The sequence below is a fragment of the Nannobrachium achirus genome (genome assembly GCF_963921795.1).
Source record: "Nannobrachium achirus genome assembly, chromosome: 6".
Classification (NCBI taxonomy): domain Eukaryota; kingdom Metazoa; phylum Chordata; class Actinopteri; order Myctophiformes; family Myctophidae; genus Nannobrachium; species Nannobrachium achirus.
This window is the reverse complement of record NC_137815.1, coordinates 2,249,075-2,265,396: the sequence shown is the minus strand read 5'-3', so window position 1 is coordinate 2,265,396 and position 16,322 is coordinate 2,249,075. Positions and strand designations below refer to the sequence as shown.

General features: G+C 47.1%; 1 protein-coding gene across 1 annotated transcript in view; it reads right to left on the bottom strand.

Moving 5' to 3' along the window:
* The window catches only part of LOC308286372 (germinal-center associated nuclear protein-like), a gene marked incomplete at its 3' end in the record, with an annotated part of 100,249 nt that overhangs the window by 32,308 nt on the left and 51,619 nt on the right, over positions 1–16,322 (bottom strand). Inside the window, exons 27-32 of the mRNA XM_080727368.1 lie at positions 15,056–15,253; positions 13,539–13,607; positions 9,645–9,779; positions 8,728–8,881; positions 2,228–2,510; positions 889–986 (exon numbers count right to left, since the gene is read on the bottom strand). Coding sequence (XP_080583494.1) covers positions 889–986; positions 2,228–2,510; positions 8,728–8,881; positions 9,645–9,779; positions 13,539–13,607; positions 15,056–15,253 — 937 coding nt within the window. The remainder of the gene's footprint in view (positions 1–888; positions 987–2,227; positions 2,511–8,727; positions 8,882–9,644; positions 9,780–13,538; positions 13,608–15,055; positions 15,254–16,322) is intronic.

Below are 16,322 nucleotides of genomic sequence, written 5' to 3'. Positions count from 1 at the left end.
ATAGTCAAAGATTTGCACACATTTTCAAAAATAGCAGATCTACAAGCTCGCACGGTGTCAACCCCCAAAATGATATGTATTACTATTTGGCTTTATTTTGTCGATCATTTCTCCCGTTCAATAACACAGTTGGTATTGCATTTTACTGGCACCTGAGCATGGGTCCTGCTACTTTGTTGGTCTGGATTAAGAGTGTCTGCTAAATGCTTAAATTGATGAGTGTGTGTGTGGCCCCAGGCATCGACATGCCACGTGTCTCCCTCCAGGATAAGACTCATGGTGTACAAGGGCAACTGGAGGGCTTTTGGCACTAGACCTGTCACAATTATTACATCATAATCGTCTAATGGCACTTATTTGATATAATCGCAATTATTTGGTCATAATCGTCATAATGTTCTTATATTTTCAAATATTTTAAAAAAATGGACATAGCAGATCTACAAGCTCACCACACGTCATGATGTGACGCGTTGTGAGCTTGTAGATCATCTATTCCCGTCTATTTGCAGCCAAGTTCTTTTTAAAGTACAAAGTTGTTAATTATGTTAGTCATTTCTTTGTATATTTAGGTTATCGGTCATTACAGCCATGTGCAACTTCAAAGCCTAATAGCCAAACAGGATTGTAATTGTCAACGGCAAAAACACAATTAAATCATTAATTGCAATTATTTGAGTGACAATTAATCGTCATGTAAAATGTTATGATCGTGACAGCCCTATTTGGCACCTGTTTTAGAGGGGTGCTACCCCCATTGTTATCTGTGTTGAACACAGCATGTGCTGTGTGTGTGTGTGTGTGTGTGTGTGTGTGTGTGTGTGTGTGTGTGCGTGCGTGCGTGCGTGCGTGCGTGCGTGCGCGTGCGTGCGTGCGTGTGTGTGTTACCTGTTGGGACCCCTGCAGGTCAGAGGTGGTCTCAGGGATGTAGATGAGGGTGTATTCAGACACCAGGCCCTCCTCTACCAGAGAGCCCAGCATCAGAGCTGTGGACACAATAACCAGTATATATCAGTAAGAGACTGACACGATGTGTCCATATGTGGCCATTTCCAGATATGGGCTTAACCCATTTAGGCCTGACCTAAGTTTTCTGAAAAACTATATTATTCAAAAATTAGCCTACATAAACAAATATGTTCCTACATACTGTACATGTACTGTAATACACTATGTGTTCCCGGCCTGAATGGGTTTTATTGCCGACATCAGGGATCACCATATATGGGCATAAAAGGGACAAGGATGGTATTTATTTGTAAGTATGACTCACATTGGAACAACCACTTTGATTATCATGAGACCGACACTCCCAGATATGAGCTTAATATTGATGACATCGGAGATCACTATATCATGGGCGGAGATCTTTCAATATTCAATGGGGTGCCTACGTTTGCATTTCTATGGGAGTAAGGTGTGGAAATCGGCAAAGTAGCAGGAATGTGGATGAGTGAGACGACTCAGATGAGGGAGAACTGTCTATAACTGGGTGCCTTAGGTACCAGGCGTACCCTATATTTCCACCCATGCCATATAAGGTCATAAAAGGGAAGTGTGGTTGCAAATGAATTCTGTCTTGGCCATATATGGAGTGTGACATGAGGCATAACTGACTGACACACATGAACTGCAGGTTTTCATAGTAAATGCGACCTACGGTCACAATAAATATTTATGTGTGTATACTATCCATCTATCTATCTATCTATCTATCTATCTATCTATGTAACTATCTATCTATCTATCTATCTATGCCATGTAACTAGCCCCCTCTACTCGAGTATATCGAAAATATACCTATATCGAGGTATCAACATGCGAGGTATACATATCGACAAAGACAGCTTGAAATGAGGTATTGGTGTATGTGTCAAATTAATTAACAGACACGTACAGTAGCACATGCAAAAGAAACAGTCCATCTGTAACCAGGTGTGGTTATTTCAATAAAACCATTGTTGGAAAATGGAAATAAGGCATTTAATTTATTTATTCTGTGTGTACTGTGCAGTGTGCATGCATGGATAATGCTATAATTCATTATCTGGGTTACGCAGGCAGTGAACCTAAAGCTTAAAAACATTAAAAACGACATAATGCAATTGTTTTTACTAATATCGTAAGTAATCAATATCGAGGTATTCAACAACGTTATGGAATATCGAAGGTTTTCCTAATATCGCCCAGCTTTACTACTTTCCACCGCTGCGTGTTGGCGACATACCTTCTTCCAGCTGTGTCGGTGCGGTGGCGCCTGCGGCAGTGCCACCACAGGCTCCTCCGGGCACCAGGATGACCAGGGGCAGCGGGCAGTGCCAGCTGCTGACCTGCTGCAGCTGCCTGAGCTGGAGCAGAGCGGAGAGGAGGGCCACGTCCCTGTCCTCCTGGCCCGGCAGAGAGGCCCCGGTCTGGGCAGGGAGCAGCAGCACCAGGCCCCCCGTGCCCTGGAGGTCCTGACGCTCCTCCACCTTCAGCAGGCTGTCCTCGCTCAGAGGCCCGCGGGACACCTGGAACGATGGGACGGGGAAATGTGTCGATGTCAATGCTTTACTTAAACCTCATTTAGGCCTAGAATTATTGAATGCTTTAACCAGTGAAAAATAGCAGATATACAAGCTCACAGCGCGGCACCGAGTGCCGCGCTGCAAGCTTGTAGATCTGCTATTTTTGGAAAAAGTCGTGAAAATGTGTGCAAATCTTTGACTATATGTATTTCCAAAGCGAATGTTTGTAACTCAAATTTTGCTTCTGGGTGGTCCCTGGAACTAGATATTTTGAGATGGGTGTCCGTTGGCCAAATAAATATAATTTTGGGGGTCCTTCACATGAAAAGGTTTGAGAACCACTGACATAGTAGTCTCTCATGAACAGACTAACTGAGCTCCAGTTACCGGTACGTGAAAAGGACCTTTTCTTTGACGATGGCTGGCCAGATAGCTGACATAGAAACATAGGTTTTTCAAAAATCCTTATAAGGATTCAAAAGACACTTATAGAATCGGGTCAAAATCCAAATTTTCACGATTTAAAAAAAATAGCAGATCTACAAGCTCGCAGCGCACTGCGAGCTTGTAGATCTGCTATTTTTGAAAAAGTTGTGAAAATGTGTGCAAATCTTTGACTATATGTATTTTCAAAGCGAATGTGTGTAACTAAAATTTTGCGTCTGGGTGGTCCCTGGAACGAAATATTTTGAGATGGGGGTCCGTGGCCAAATACATATAATTTTGGGGGTCCTTCACGTGAAAAGGTTTGAGAACCACTGACATAGTAGTCTCTCAAGAACAGACTAACTGAGCTCCAGTTAAGTGAAAAGGACCTCTTCTTTGACGATGGCTGGCCAGATTGCTGACATAGAAACATAGGTTTTTCAAAAAACCTTAGAAGGATTCAAAAAACACTTATAGAATCGGGTCAAAAATAGCAGATCTACAAGCTCGCAGCGTGGCACTCGGTGCCGCGCTGTGAGCTTGTATATCTGCTATTTTTCAATAGTTAAAGCAGTCAATAATTCTAGGCCTAAATGGGTAATGACCAATGCATTCAAATACAAATAACTAGAAAGATGCAATTGGAAATTACAAGGGTGGTTGCCGTGACTGTATTCTGCAGCAAGTTAACCTGTCATGTGAAGCTCAACCAATACTCCTGCTATTGGTTGTGTGAGAGAAAAGACTTTTGATGCTGACGTGCACAGTGTGTGCATGTGTGTGTACCTTGATGCTGAAATGCACAGTGTGTGTGTGTGTGTGTGTGTGTGTGTGTGTGTGTGTACCTTGATGCTGAAATGCACAGTGTGTGTGTGTGTGTGTGTGTGTGTGTGTGTGTGTACCTTGATGCTGACGTGCACAGAGTGTGTGTGTCTGTGTGTGTGTGTGTGTACCTTGATGCTGATGTGCACAGAGTGTGTGTGTGTGTGTGTGTGTACCTTGATGCTGACGTACACAGAGTGTGTGTGTGTGTGTGTGTGTGTGTGTGTGTGTACCTTGATGCTGACGTGCACAGAGAGTGTGTGTGTGTGTGTGTGTGTGTGTGTGTGTGTGTGTGTACCTTGATGCTGACGTGCACAGAGTGTGTGTGTGTACCTTGATGCTGACGTGCACAGAGTGTGTGTGTGTGTGTACCTTGATGCTGACGTGCACAGAGTGTGTGTGTGTGTGTGTGTGTGTGTGTACTTTGATGCTGACGTGCACAGAGTGTGTGTGTGTGTGTGTGTGTGTGTGTGTGTGTGTGTGTGTGTGTGTGTGTGTGTGTGTGTGTGTGTTGTTCTCCACGGGTCGCCACCTTGCCGTGGTGGAGAGCCTTGCGCGTTCCAATGAACCTGAGAGCGATGCCGTCGGGGGCGTAAGCCCCCGGTAGGGTCACCCATGGCGGTAAGGTCGAGGGGGAGGTTCCAGACGAAGAGCGTTCCGAAGACCTCAACGGCGGAAGTGGCGGAAGATGACACCAGGAGTCACAACGGCACTGAAGGTGGATGAAGGCTGCAACAGAGGTAGCAGTGGGCCCCACCATCATACCACTGCCCCACTGCCATGTGGGTTAACCTGGGAGGGTGCCTTGGCTAGGGGAGTAAACCTCGAAATGAAATCTGCACCTGGGGACAGGCATTGGCGGAGTCCGAAATACTGGATCACCGGCAGTCCCCTGCAACTCCAGCCAGGCTGAAGGTCGTCATGGGTCTCTCATGCCACTGGAATCCACCTGATGGAGTGAAGATGGTGGGAGTGAGGATTGCGCACCCACACCCTCACCTTAATCCTTACCTATGCGCAAGCTTCTTGCTCCCCCCCCCCCTTCCCAACCCCCCAACCCCCCAAGAAGCCCTGTGGCGATATGGAATGGCGGCAGGCACAGGCTAAGGATGTGGCTGGGAGTGCCTAGTCAAACCATGCACACAGGCGGCAGTGGAGTGATGGTCGTAGTGACTGCGGGATGGAGCAGCGCGTCGCCTCGGCAGCTTCCACTGTGACAGAGCAGCCCCACACTGCTCTCCCCTGAACAGGGGAAGGACCTAGAAAAGGTGGTCCAAAAATTGTCTGCTTCTCCTACTCCGGACGGGTTACCGCACCCGTCGGAGCATCCCCCTTTGCGGTCGAAAAACAAAAACAAAAACAAAGATAAATAGCAACCTATGTGTTGCATCGTGGAACGTGCGCACACTCTTGGACTTAGCTGAAACATCTGAAAGGCCCCACCGTAGGACAGCACTTGTGGCCCTGGAACTTGCGAAGTATAACATCGACATTGCAGCACTCAGTGAAACCAGATTACATGGCGAGGACTCCCTGACAGAGGTTGGTGCAGGTTACACCTTCTTCTGGAAGGGTGTTCCTGAAGGCACTCGCCGAATCCATGGGGTCGGTTTCGCCGTGAAGTCCCAGCTGCTGCAGTGCATCCCAGAATCCCCCATTGGCATCAATGAACGGCTAATGACATGGCGTATTCCCCTTACAAAGGGACGCTTCGCTACCCTCATTAGCGCTTATGCACCAACTCTTGATGCTGAGCATAACATCAAGGAGGACTTTTACCGGGCTCTTGACTCTGTCATACAGAAAACCCAGACCACAGACAGACTCATACTCTTGGGAGATTTCAATGCCAGAGTGGGTACAGAGCACCTGGTATGGAATAAAGTTATTGGCCAACACGGAGTGGGGAAAATGAACAACAACGGGCTGCGGCTCCTCTCCCTCTGTGCAGAACACCACCTGGTCATCACTAACACCACCTTCCAGATGAAAAACAGGCTCAAAACAACCTGGCAGCATCCCCGCTCAAAGCAATGGCACCTCCTGGATTATGTAATTGTCCGTCAAAAGGACAGACGGGACGTGCTCACCACCAGAGTCATGCGTGGAGCAGAGTGCTGGACCGATCACCGCATGGTCAGATCCAAGCTCCGCATGAACATTGAACCCCGTCATCCAAGGACAGCTGCAAATAAAAAACTCAACTGCGCAGCATTAAACAGCCCCACCACCCAAAGCAACCTTCGACGTCTCCTGGCAGGAAACCTTGACAAAATCCCTGAGGAATCTACTGATTGGCCTGCCCTGTGCCATGCCATCCACAGTGCAGCCTCAGAAGCGCTTGGTCACTCAAGGAAACGTCACCAGGACTGGTTTGACAGCAACTCTGCTGAAATACGGTTGCTTCTTCAATTAAAACACCAAGCACATAAAGCGCTCCTGTCTTGCCCTGGATCTTCTACTCTGAAAGCCACTTTTGCTGCGGCAAGATCTGCGTCCCAGCGTGCTCTACGGAGCATGGAAGACACCTGGTGGGTGCAGAAGGCTCACGAGATCCAACATTTTGCAGACTGCAACAACACCCAGGGCTTTTATGATGCCATCAAAGCTCTATACGGCCCCAGGAAGCGGACAATTGCCCCTGTCCGTTCAGATGATGGATCCACTCTTCATAAGGATCGTCACGAGATCCTTGGCCGCTGGGCAAATCACTTTGAGACTCTCCTCAACCACAATAACCCTGTTGACCCCCATATTCTGGACACACTCCCAGACCTTCCACCACTCATGCACCTTGATTCTCCGCCACAATACTCAGAAACCCGCCAAGCCATTAGGGGCTTGAAGAACAATAAAAGTCCAGGACCCGATGGCATCCCGGCAGAGGTCTTCAAACGCGGAGGGTACCTACTAACGCGCCGCCTACACCTACTGATCTCAAACATCTGGGAGCATGAGACCCTCCCACAGGATTGGAAGGATGCCAACATTGTGGTCATTTACAAAAACAAAGGCGACAGAGCGGTCTGTGGGAACAGCCGTGGAATATCTCTCCTCTCCATCGCAGGGAAAGTGCTGGCTAAGATTATGCTCAACAGGCTAGTAGAGCACATCTCAGAAGCTGCTCTCCCGGAAACACAATGTGGATTCAGGAAGAGTAGATCCACCACCGACATGGTCTTTGTCTTAAGACAGCTACTGGAAAGGAGCAGAGAGCAGTGCAAAGATATACACATTGCCTTCATTGATCTCAGCAAAGCCTTCGATACCATCAACCGTGAGATGCTCTGGAAACAACTCTCCAAACTTGGGGTACCACCCAAGTTTCTTTCTGTCCTGCAGCAATTGCACGATGGGATGAAAGCCAGAGTACTCACAGGAGAACTCCAGTCAGAGTTATTTGGGGTAAATGTTGGGGTAAAGCAAGGCTGTGTCTTGGCACCAGTGCTATTTAATCTCCTCCTCTCTGCCGTCACCTCACTCTTCCACCGTGCCCTGGGACACGAAGATGGTGTTCAACTTCAATACCGTCTTGATGGAAGTCTTTTTAATATCCGGCGACTCCAGGCCCATACCAAGACAAAGACCTGCCAAATCTGTGAGCTGCAGTATGCCGATGATTGCGCAATCTTAGCACACAGCCCAGAATCCATGCAGCATGCCCTCAACACAGTCTCCACTCTGTACCAGTCCTTTGGACTTCAAGTCAACATCAAGAAAACTGAAGTCATGTCCCAACTCACAACCCAACCCTCTTCACCCCCCAGCTTCCATATAAACGGTGTCCCCATCAAAACAGTGGACCACTTCACCTACCTTGGCTCCACACTGTCCTCATACTGTTCACTTGACACTGAAATAAACACCCGCATCAACAAAGCCTCATCGGCCTTTGGACGTCTGCGCAGCAGGGTTTTCGAAAACCGCAACCTGAAGGTCAGCACCAAGGTAGCAGTCTACAACGCAGTGTGTGTATCTACATTGCTCTATGGGTCAGAAACATGGACTCCATACAGGCGGCACTTCAAAAACCTGGAGGCCTTTCACATCCGCTGCCTTCAGAAAATCCTTGGCCTATCCTGGGAAGACAGAGTCCCTTACACAGAAATTCTGGACATCACAGAATCCAGCTGTATGGAAGCAACTGTGGCCAAAAGTCACCTACGGTGGATAGGACACACCATCCTACGGTGGATAGGACACACCATCCGCATGCCTGACCACCGCCTGCCCCGCCAAGTCCTCTACGGTCAACTGCACAACGCAAAGCGTGCCGCCGGTGGACAAAAAAGGCGATACAAGGACTACACCAAGGACCTTCTGAAATGTGCTGCCATCAACCCCACGCAACTTGAGACCCTGGCACTTGACCGCTCAGCACGGCGGGTCACCTGTACAAGGGCAGTCTCACAGTTAAGCGACAGTAACCAGCGAAAGAGGTCAGAGAAGCGTGCCCAGCGACACCGGAGGGAAGCCGGCATTCCCCCAACGACGGGTCTCCCCTGCCCTATCTGTGGACGGATGTGCGGCTCACGCATCGGCCTCGACAGCCACATCAAGTGGCACCAGCGACAACCCCCCTGACCCCCTCCCCACCCTACTCCGGAGCAAGCGTCATCATCGTACACGATGGACAGCTAAGATGGTGTGTGTGTGTGTGTGTGTGTACCTTGATGCTGACGTGCAGTGTGTGTGTGTGTGTGTGTGTGTGTGTGTGTGTGTGTGTGTGTGTGTGTGTGTACTTTGATGCTGACGTGCACAGAGAGTGTGTGTGTGTGTGTGTGTGTGTGTGTGTGTACCTTGATGCTGACGTGCACAGAGTGTGTGTGTGTGTGTACCTTGATGCTGACGTGCACAGAGTGTGTGTGTGTGTGTGTGTGTGTGTGTGTGTGTGTGTGTGTGTGTGCGTGTGTGTGTGTGTGTGCACCTTGATGCTGACGTGCACAGAGTGTGTGTGTGTGTGTGTGTGTACCTTGATGCTGACGTGCACAGAGTGTGTGCGCTGGTCGTGGTGGTGCAGTGTGTTGCTGACGTAGAGCGTCTGCAGTGCACCGTCCGGACGCTTCTCTGTGACCTCTGACCTCTTGTCTCCGCCCAGTTTCGCCTCCAGCCAATCAGAGAGGATCCTACGCGTCAGGTGACAGGAAGTACCATGGTGATGTCGCCATAGACACGTTAAGCCAATTAGGCCTAGAGTTATTTAATGCTTTAACTATTGACAAATAGCAGATCTACAAGCTCACAGCGCGGCACGAGTGAGCTTGTAGATCTGCTATTTTTGAAAAGTCGTGAAAATGTGCGCAAATCCTTGAAAATATGTATTTTTAAAGTGAACGTTTGTAACTCAAATTTTGCTTCTGGGTGGTCCCTGGAACTAAATATTTTGTGATGGGGGTCCGTGGCCAAATTCATTTGGTCCTTCACATGAAAAAGAACCAATGACATAGTAGTCTCTCAAGAACAGACTAACTGAGCTCCAGTTAAGTGTAAAGGACCTTTTCTTTGACGATGGCTGGCCAGATTGCTGACATAGAAACATACGTTTTTCAAAAGATCTTAGAAGGATTCAAAAGACACAGAATCGGGTCAAAATTCAAATGTTCACAATTTAAAAAAAATAGTCGATCTACAAGCTAGTGCCGCGCTGTGAGCTTGTATATCTGCTAAGTTTCAAGACTCTTCTCCCTTCCCTAAAACACCCTGGACAACACGTCCCAGACTGTTCTCCCTTCCCTAAAACACTCTGGATAATGCTCCACACGTCCCAGACTCTTCTCCCTTCTCTAAAACACCCTGGACGACGCTCCACGCGTCCCAGACTCTTCTCCCTTCTCTAAAACCCCCTGGACAACGCTCCACCCATCATAGAAGGTCAGTGGATCTTCTAACCTGTCCTCCAGACTGGTGTGTCCATCATGGTCTCCAGGCAGCAGCAGGGTGGTCTTCCAGTAGATCCTGTCTGACGGGTTGGGAAGGTTCTCCATCACCAGCGCTGGGAGATCCAGTGGTCTCCACACCCTCTCACTGAAGAACACAAGATACAATGAGTGAGAGTGTGTATTAGGCCAGTGGTTCTCAACCTTTTCAGGCTGTGACCCCCAAAATAATCATATTTTACCACACCCTCACCTTGACCCTGAAAAGCACTAAGAGTTGAGTCATTACATTTTGTATAACACGGTTCTATTGTGAAGTTAATCATCTGGGGACCTGCCAAAATAATTTGGGTCCTGACCCACAGGTTGAGAACCACTGTATTAGGCAGGGGTGTCGCACCAAATTCTGGGTACAAGGATTCACTGCGGGCCCCCCATGAATGTTCTTCATAGGGGGAACTGGGAACGCATTGTTACACATTATGTTGTGCTTTAACTATTGACAAATAGCAGATCTACAAGCTCACAGATGCGGCTGTGAGCGAGCGCGTATATCTGCTAATTTTGAAAAGTCGTGAAAAGTCTTTGAATATTTCAAATTTAAATGTATAATTGTTTTTCTTTTTGGAGCTGTGGAACACAAGCTCCCAATAGACAGGTATGTCCGTGGGTATGTGGGTGGCTGGCTGGCTGGGTGGGTGGCTGGCCGTGTCCGTAGTCTGGCAATACCTTGAGTGGCCACACACAACACACTAGTTAAAGGAGGGGCGCTGTTTTGTGCAGGCCAGGCACACTCACCACTCACTCATAGGAACAGTTTACAGTTCACACACACACACACACACACACACACACACACACACACACACACACACACACACACACACACACACACACACACACACACACACACACACACACACACACACACACACACACACACACACACACAATTTATAGATCTAGAACACATAGAATTTATATATAGAACACTTAGAATTCATAGATCTAAAACACATAGAATCAAAAGCATAGATCTGGAACTGCTCAAATTCACAGCTCCACTTCGAACGAGGTTTGATTTTTTTTTTAAACCTGTGTTTCTATGTCAGTGGTGATCATCAACACGTGAAGGACCACCAAAATGATATGTATTTGGCTATGGACCCCCATCTCAAAATATTCAGTTCCAATTTACAAGCTTACGATGCATCGTGATGTGACGCGTTGTGAGCTTGTAGCTTGGCTATCAATATTATTTTTAGTAGAATGTTGTCAAAATATGTCAGTCATTTCTTTGTATATTTAGGTTATGTGTCATATCTGCCATGTGCAACTTCAAAGACTTAAAGCCCAACAGAAATGTAATTGTCAACGACAAAAACATAATTAAAACTATTTGAGTGACAATTTATCACCATGTAAAATGTCATATTGTGACTAGGCCTGGGGCGGTATGGACATTTTGTTACCGCGATTACCGTCTTCCCATTTACCGCCGGTACTGCAGTAATTACCGCACCCCCGAATCTATTAATTAAGGTTCGGCGATAAGCCAAAATATTGCAATCATCTTCCCAAAAGTCGCCTCTCCACAGTGGAGAGGCGACACAGCCTGACTGCCCGAGTTATACTTCTCCGTACAGCACAGCGGGTCTGGCTTTCAAAGGAGCAGATCTACAAGCTCAAACACATCGCATCCGCGACGCGTTCTGAGCTTTTAGATCTGCACTGTCGGGTTACCATAGTAACGTAGGCTAGCTACTTGGGCTTTTCAGACACAAACAGCTGTGTGAACAAACCAGAAGAGGACGGGTAGTCAGATCGTGTACAGTGATTCTGTAAACTCACGTCACGTCTCAACTCTCAAATCGCAGTGATTGAGTGCTGCTATATACAGGTTTTAGTTACAAGACTTGACAGAAAATGTTATAAAATCGCCGACGCGCCGCCGGACAGGGCACAACGTGCGACGCGGTGGAAAAAGTAAAATAGTTTCATTTTCGGTTTTAGTCCACGCGGCCCGCGCTCCGCCAGTAATCCGTATGAATAAAAAAAGATATGCCACAACACAAGGTATGTATTAACATCCTTGTGTCGAGTGGATTACAGAGAAAGTTTATGCTGCTCCGTCATAGAGTTGTGCTCCGTACTCTACTGTGCACTGTGTGCAGGTCTGTGTCTGAGTGACGTATGTGGCTTCCAACGTGTGGTACACGGCCCAGAGCAGAGCGGCATGGAGCGCATGCGATCCTCGCTTCTCCCCCGTTTTAAAACTCGCTTGTTTTCCAATAAAAAATTGACCTTTTTTTTTCTTTTTACCGCTGTAAGCACAATGACACCGCGGTGCGGCGGTTACCGCCTCCAACCCTAATTGTGACAGCCCTACTCGGCGGTGAATGTGTTAAAGTCCTTAAATTGTCACTTCACCGTCATCTGGGGACCCCCAAAAACCCACAGGTTGGAAACCACTGGATTAGAGTGTGTGATAAATCAGGGGTCTTCAATGTTTTCAGGCCAAGGACCCCTTAGTTAAGAGAGAGATGAAGCAGGGACCCCCACAACCTTATCATAGATTCCACATAGTTTCATTGTTTGACAGCACAATCATCAGTGTATTTTGGATTCAAGTCAATTTGTATTTTCAGATATTTAACCACTTGAACCGTCAATAGAGGGTATGGACGTGACATCACTGTTGCTGGAAGTTATGTGGGAACACCTACTGAGTGGAAAAAAACGGATTTCTGCCATTGACAGCCCATACAAAAGTAATATCTGATTGCATTAAACAAAGTTAAACTCACCAACATTGTGGCTGTACTGAAAGCTTGAATTATTCTCTTTCTATCTGCAAAGTTTTCGTTTCATAAAAATCCACCATAGACATGTTATGAGCTACTATCTGTCAAGACATTCTATACAGGTGATTATTTTTCCAAGTGTCAGAGTTTGGAAGCACTCGTTTTCAGCATTATGTGCAATTTAGAAACAGCTGGTATGCAGGACCGTTGAGTGATTTGCAACTAGCACTTCTAAACTCCAATGCTCCATGCTGCTCAATGTTTTGCCACTCAGTCTAGATTAGGGGGACGGGTCCCAGTGGACGTGCATACCCTCTATACTAAATAAACTTGACCTTTCACTCTGTACTTTGTCTACTCTTTTTCCCCTCTACACCAAACCTCTTTGCCAAAAATAGCAGATCTACAAGCTCACTACGCCTCGTGCTGTGAGGCGTTGTGAGCTTGTAGATCGGCTATTTCTGGCTTAACACATTCAGTGCCACCTTTTCACCACTAGAGGGCGCCCAATGGCCATAGAATCCACCATAGACAAGCGTTGTATATGCACAAGCCGTGCGCAGCCATGACGCGCCTGAACACTTTCCTTTGTGTCATGAACAGGGACAGGATGAAGTTAGCTTGAAGTTAGCTATTGGCTACCAAGCATTTTAGAAGCCCTATTTTCGGCGATTTAGCCATGATTAAACCTTGCACACCTCATGGATATGCATGGAACAGAGAAAATGAGCTCTAAAGATCCTGGATTGCATTGGAGTGGATGGTAAATATCGGCGGCGCGACGCTCTCGCAGGCCATGTAAACAGATGACGGCCGGTGGCCCGGCTCGGGAAAAACCCTAACCCTAACCCTAACCCTAACCCTAACCCTTTTTTTTAAAGCCGAACTAGTTCGGGATCGGCACCCTGATAAGGTCCAAATAAAGGCGAACTAGTTCGGGATTGGCACAGTAAGAGTTAAGAATATGGACTCTAGGGTTCAAGTGGTAAATGTAAAAAAGGAAAACAAATGTTTTTTCTATCACTCAAAGATTTGGAGGACCCCCTGTAGTAACTCTGAGGACCCCCTTGGTGTAAATGGTAGTGGTTGATTCAGTGACTTACTTCAGCAGCTGTTGGAAGTAGTACTGCACTCTCATCTGATGCATGGCCTCTTGTCTCATCTGATCAGACCTGCAGAGAGACATTACAGAATGGATACATTAAGCACGTCTCCTTTTGATCAAACCTGTAAAGAACAAAGACTCAAGAATGGATTCATTATGTAATATGTCACAGTTAGTTTGAGATTCAGTTAGATTGGGAACAGGAGCGCTCATTTTTGGGCACAAGGTGGAGCAGGCGGTGCCTCCTTCGGGGAACTAGGCATAATTTGACTGAGGTTAGGGTTAGGATTAGGTTTAGGCATAGTTTTACTGAGGTTAGGCATAGTTTTACTGAGGTTAGGGTTAGGCTTAGGCATAGTTTTACTGAGGTTAGGGTTAGGCATAGTTTTACTGAGGTTAGGGTTAGGTTTAGGCATAGTTTTACTGAGGTTAGGGTTAGGCATAGTTTTACTGAGGTTAGGGTTAGGCATAGGTTTAGGCATAGTTTTACTGAGGTTAGGGTTAGGCATAGGTGTAGGCATAGTTTTACTGAGGTTAAGGTTAGGTTTAGGCACAGTAGCATTTACCAGGTTAGCATTCACCAGCATGGGACTAATGCAGTCAAATGCTCTGCCACTGAGACATGGGCTTCTTCCACATCCAGGTGAAAAAAAACAAGCACTCCTTTCCCATTCTAACTGGTTTCTCAAACTAACTGTAACATATACATGGACTTCAACTAGAACCAAAGGTGTGTGAAAACTGCTTTGCTGTGGGTTCACACACCTTAAAGGAGTAGTTCACACCCAGAATGACTTTTTTTCTAGAATGCCGATTCCTGATTGGTTAAAAGTTGATCCAGGAAAAGATGAAGATGACAAATGCCGAACTATAACAATAGGTGTTGCCCTCTAGGCCAGGGGTCTTCAACGTTTTCAGGCCGGGGACCCCCAAACTGATGGGGAGATGGAGCAGGGACCCCCTACCACCTCGTATGGTGGGGGGGTCGGGGCTACGACATATTTTTTATTTTAAACATGTACAAGTTACAGCAAGCAGGGTGGGCCGTACCACTACCATTTCTAAACATACTACTTATTAACTGAGAACAAATGTCAATAATATCAACAATATGTCAATTGCATAGTAATCATGTATTCAAGCTATTCAAAATGGATAGAGTCATGATTTATTTTTTAACATAAATGTGGAAAATGGCAAAAAATAAGTAGAAAAAAAAACATTTTTTGAAATCTTTTTTTTTTTTCTTTTTTTTGTATCAATAATTTCGCGGACCCCCTGCAGTACCTCCGCGGACCCCCTATGGGTCGCGGACCCCCTGTTGAAGACCCCTGCTCTAGGCAACCACACTAATTAGGCCCACCTGATGCTAGAGAAGGTGACAGTGTTAATTAGGCCCACCTGGTGCTAGAGAAGGTGACAGTGTTAATTAGGCCCACCTGGTGCTAGAGAAGGTGACAGTGTTAATTAAGCCCACCTGGTGCTAGAGAAGGTGACAGTGTTAATTAGGCCCACCTGGTGCTAGAGAAGGAGACGGTGCCAGCGTTGCCCAGGTTGACCAGGCCTCGTGCCAGCTGTTCCAGACAGGGCCTCTGGGGGGCGCTGGGGGCCAAGGCTTTCAGCTTGAAGCGGGGGTCCACGCAGCACGGGGCGGCGGGGAAGCCCCGCATCTGTCTCTTCAGCTGCCGCCGGAACGCCACCACGTCCAGCCATCTGAGATCAAACACATCCAGCACATGTCTTGTTAGCTCATTTACTGCTATCCCCGATGATAGCAGCTGTACCTCTCTGCTGCGCCCGAGGAAACCGAAGATTTAATATGCTTTAATCGTTATGTAACAATTAAAAGTGTGATCGCTGTTCATCGCCGATCCAGATTGGATCTGCCCCTCAGAGAACAGTTTCCTGTCGTATTTCCGGTTTTCGACCGGATCAGGTTGGGAGGCGGGACCATATAGCAGCTTCCATTAGCTTACATTGTAGCACTAGCAGATGCTGCGCAGCGACAGAAAGGTGTTTTTTCAATCGGATTTTTGTATTTGGAAGCTGTGATCGGCTATAAACACGCCTGGTACATGATCCGTGCACACATCGTGCGCACATTTTGTGCACGTGCCCACGCGGGACCTTATCGCTGCTTCCATTCGCTTAAACATGGAGCAGTACTGCTTGGTGACAGAAAGGACTATTTTTTATTTGAAAGCTGATCAGGTCTACACACACCTGGTACATGATCCGTGCACGTGCCCACGTTAAAAGGTAAGGAAGACCTGGCAGTTCATTATTTCAGCGATGTTTTGAATAGCAGTAAATTAAACCAAGTTTTCCACTCACTCCACTTCCTTATAGTGACGCAGTTCCTCCTGAAACGCTCCAGAGAGGAGGTACAAAGCACTTGAATGTGATTTGACGGTCAAAAAGTAGGCGGGCCATAACTCATTGAAGACATTAATATGTAAAGACGGGCGGGCTGACGATCAGCGCTCAGTATTTGGGCCCCCCCTCTAAAACGAGATGGCACATCTCAAGGGGTTAAGCCTAATAAAGAAACTTGAATCATCATCACAGCGTCACGCTATAGACTGACAAGACAGCGCCTACAGAAACAAATTTGTCTTCATAGGACATCAGATGTCGGCCACGGCTTGTGATTGGCTGGACCAGAGGCAAGCCAGTACGGAGCGGACGAAAGAGGAGAGACATGCGAACCAGCGGCTCGCGGGGAGTCGCTGAAGTTGAAGTAGATGACGTTTATTGACACAGACACCTGTCAGTCATTCTG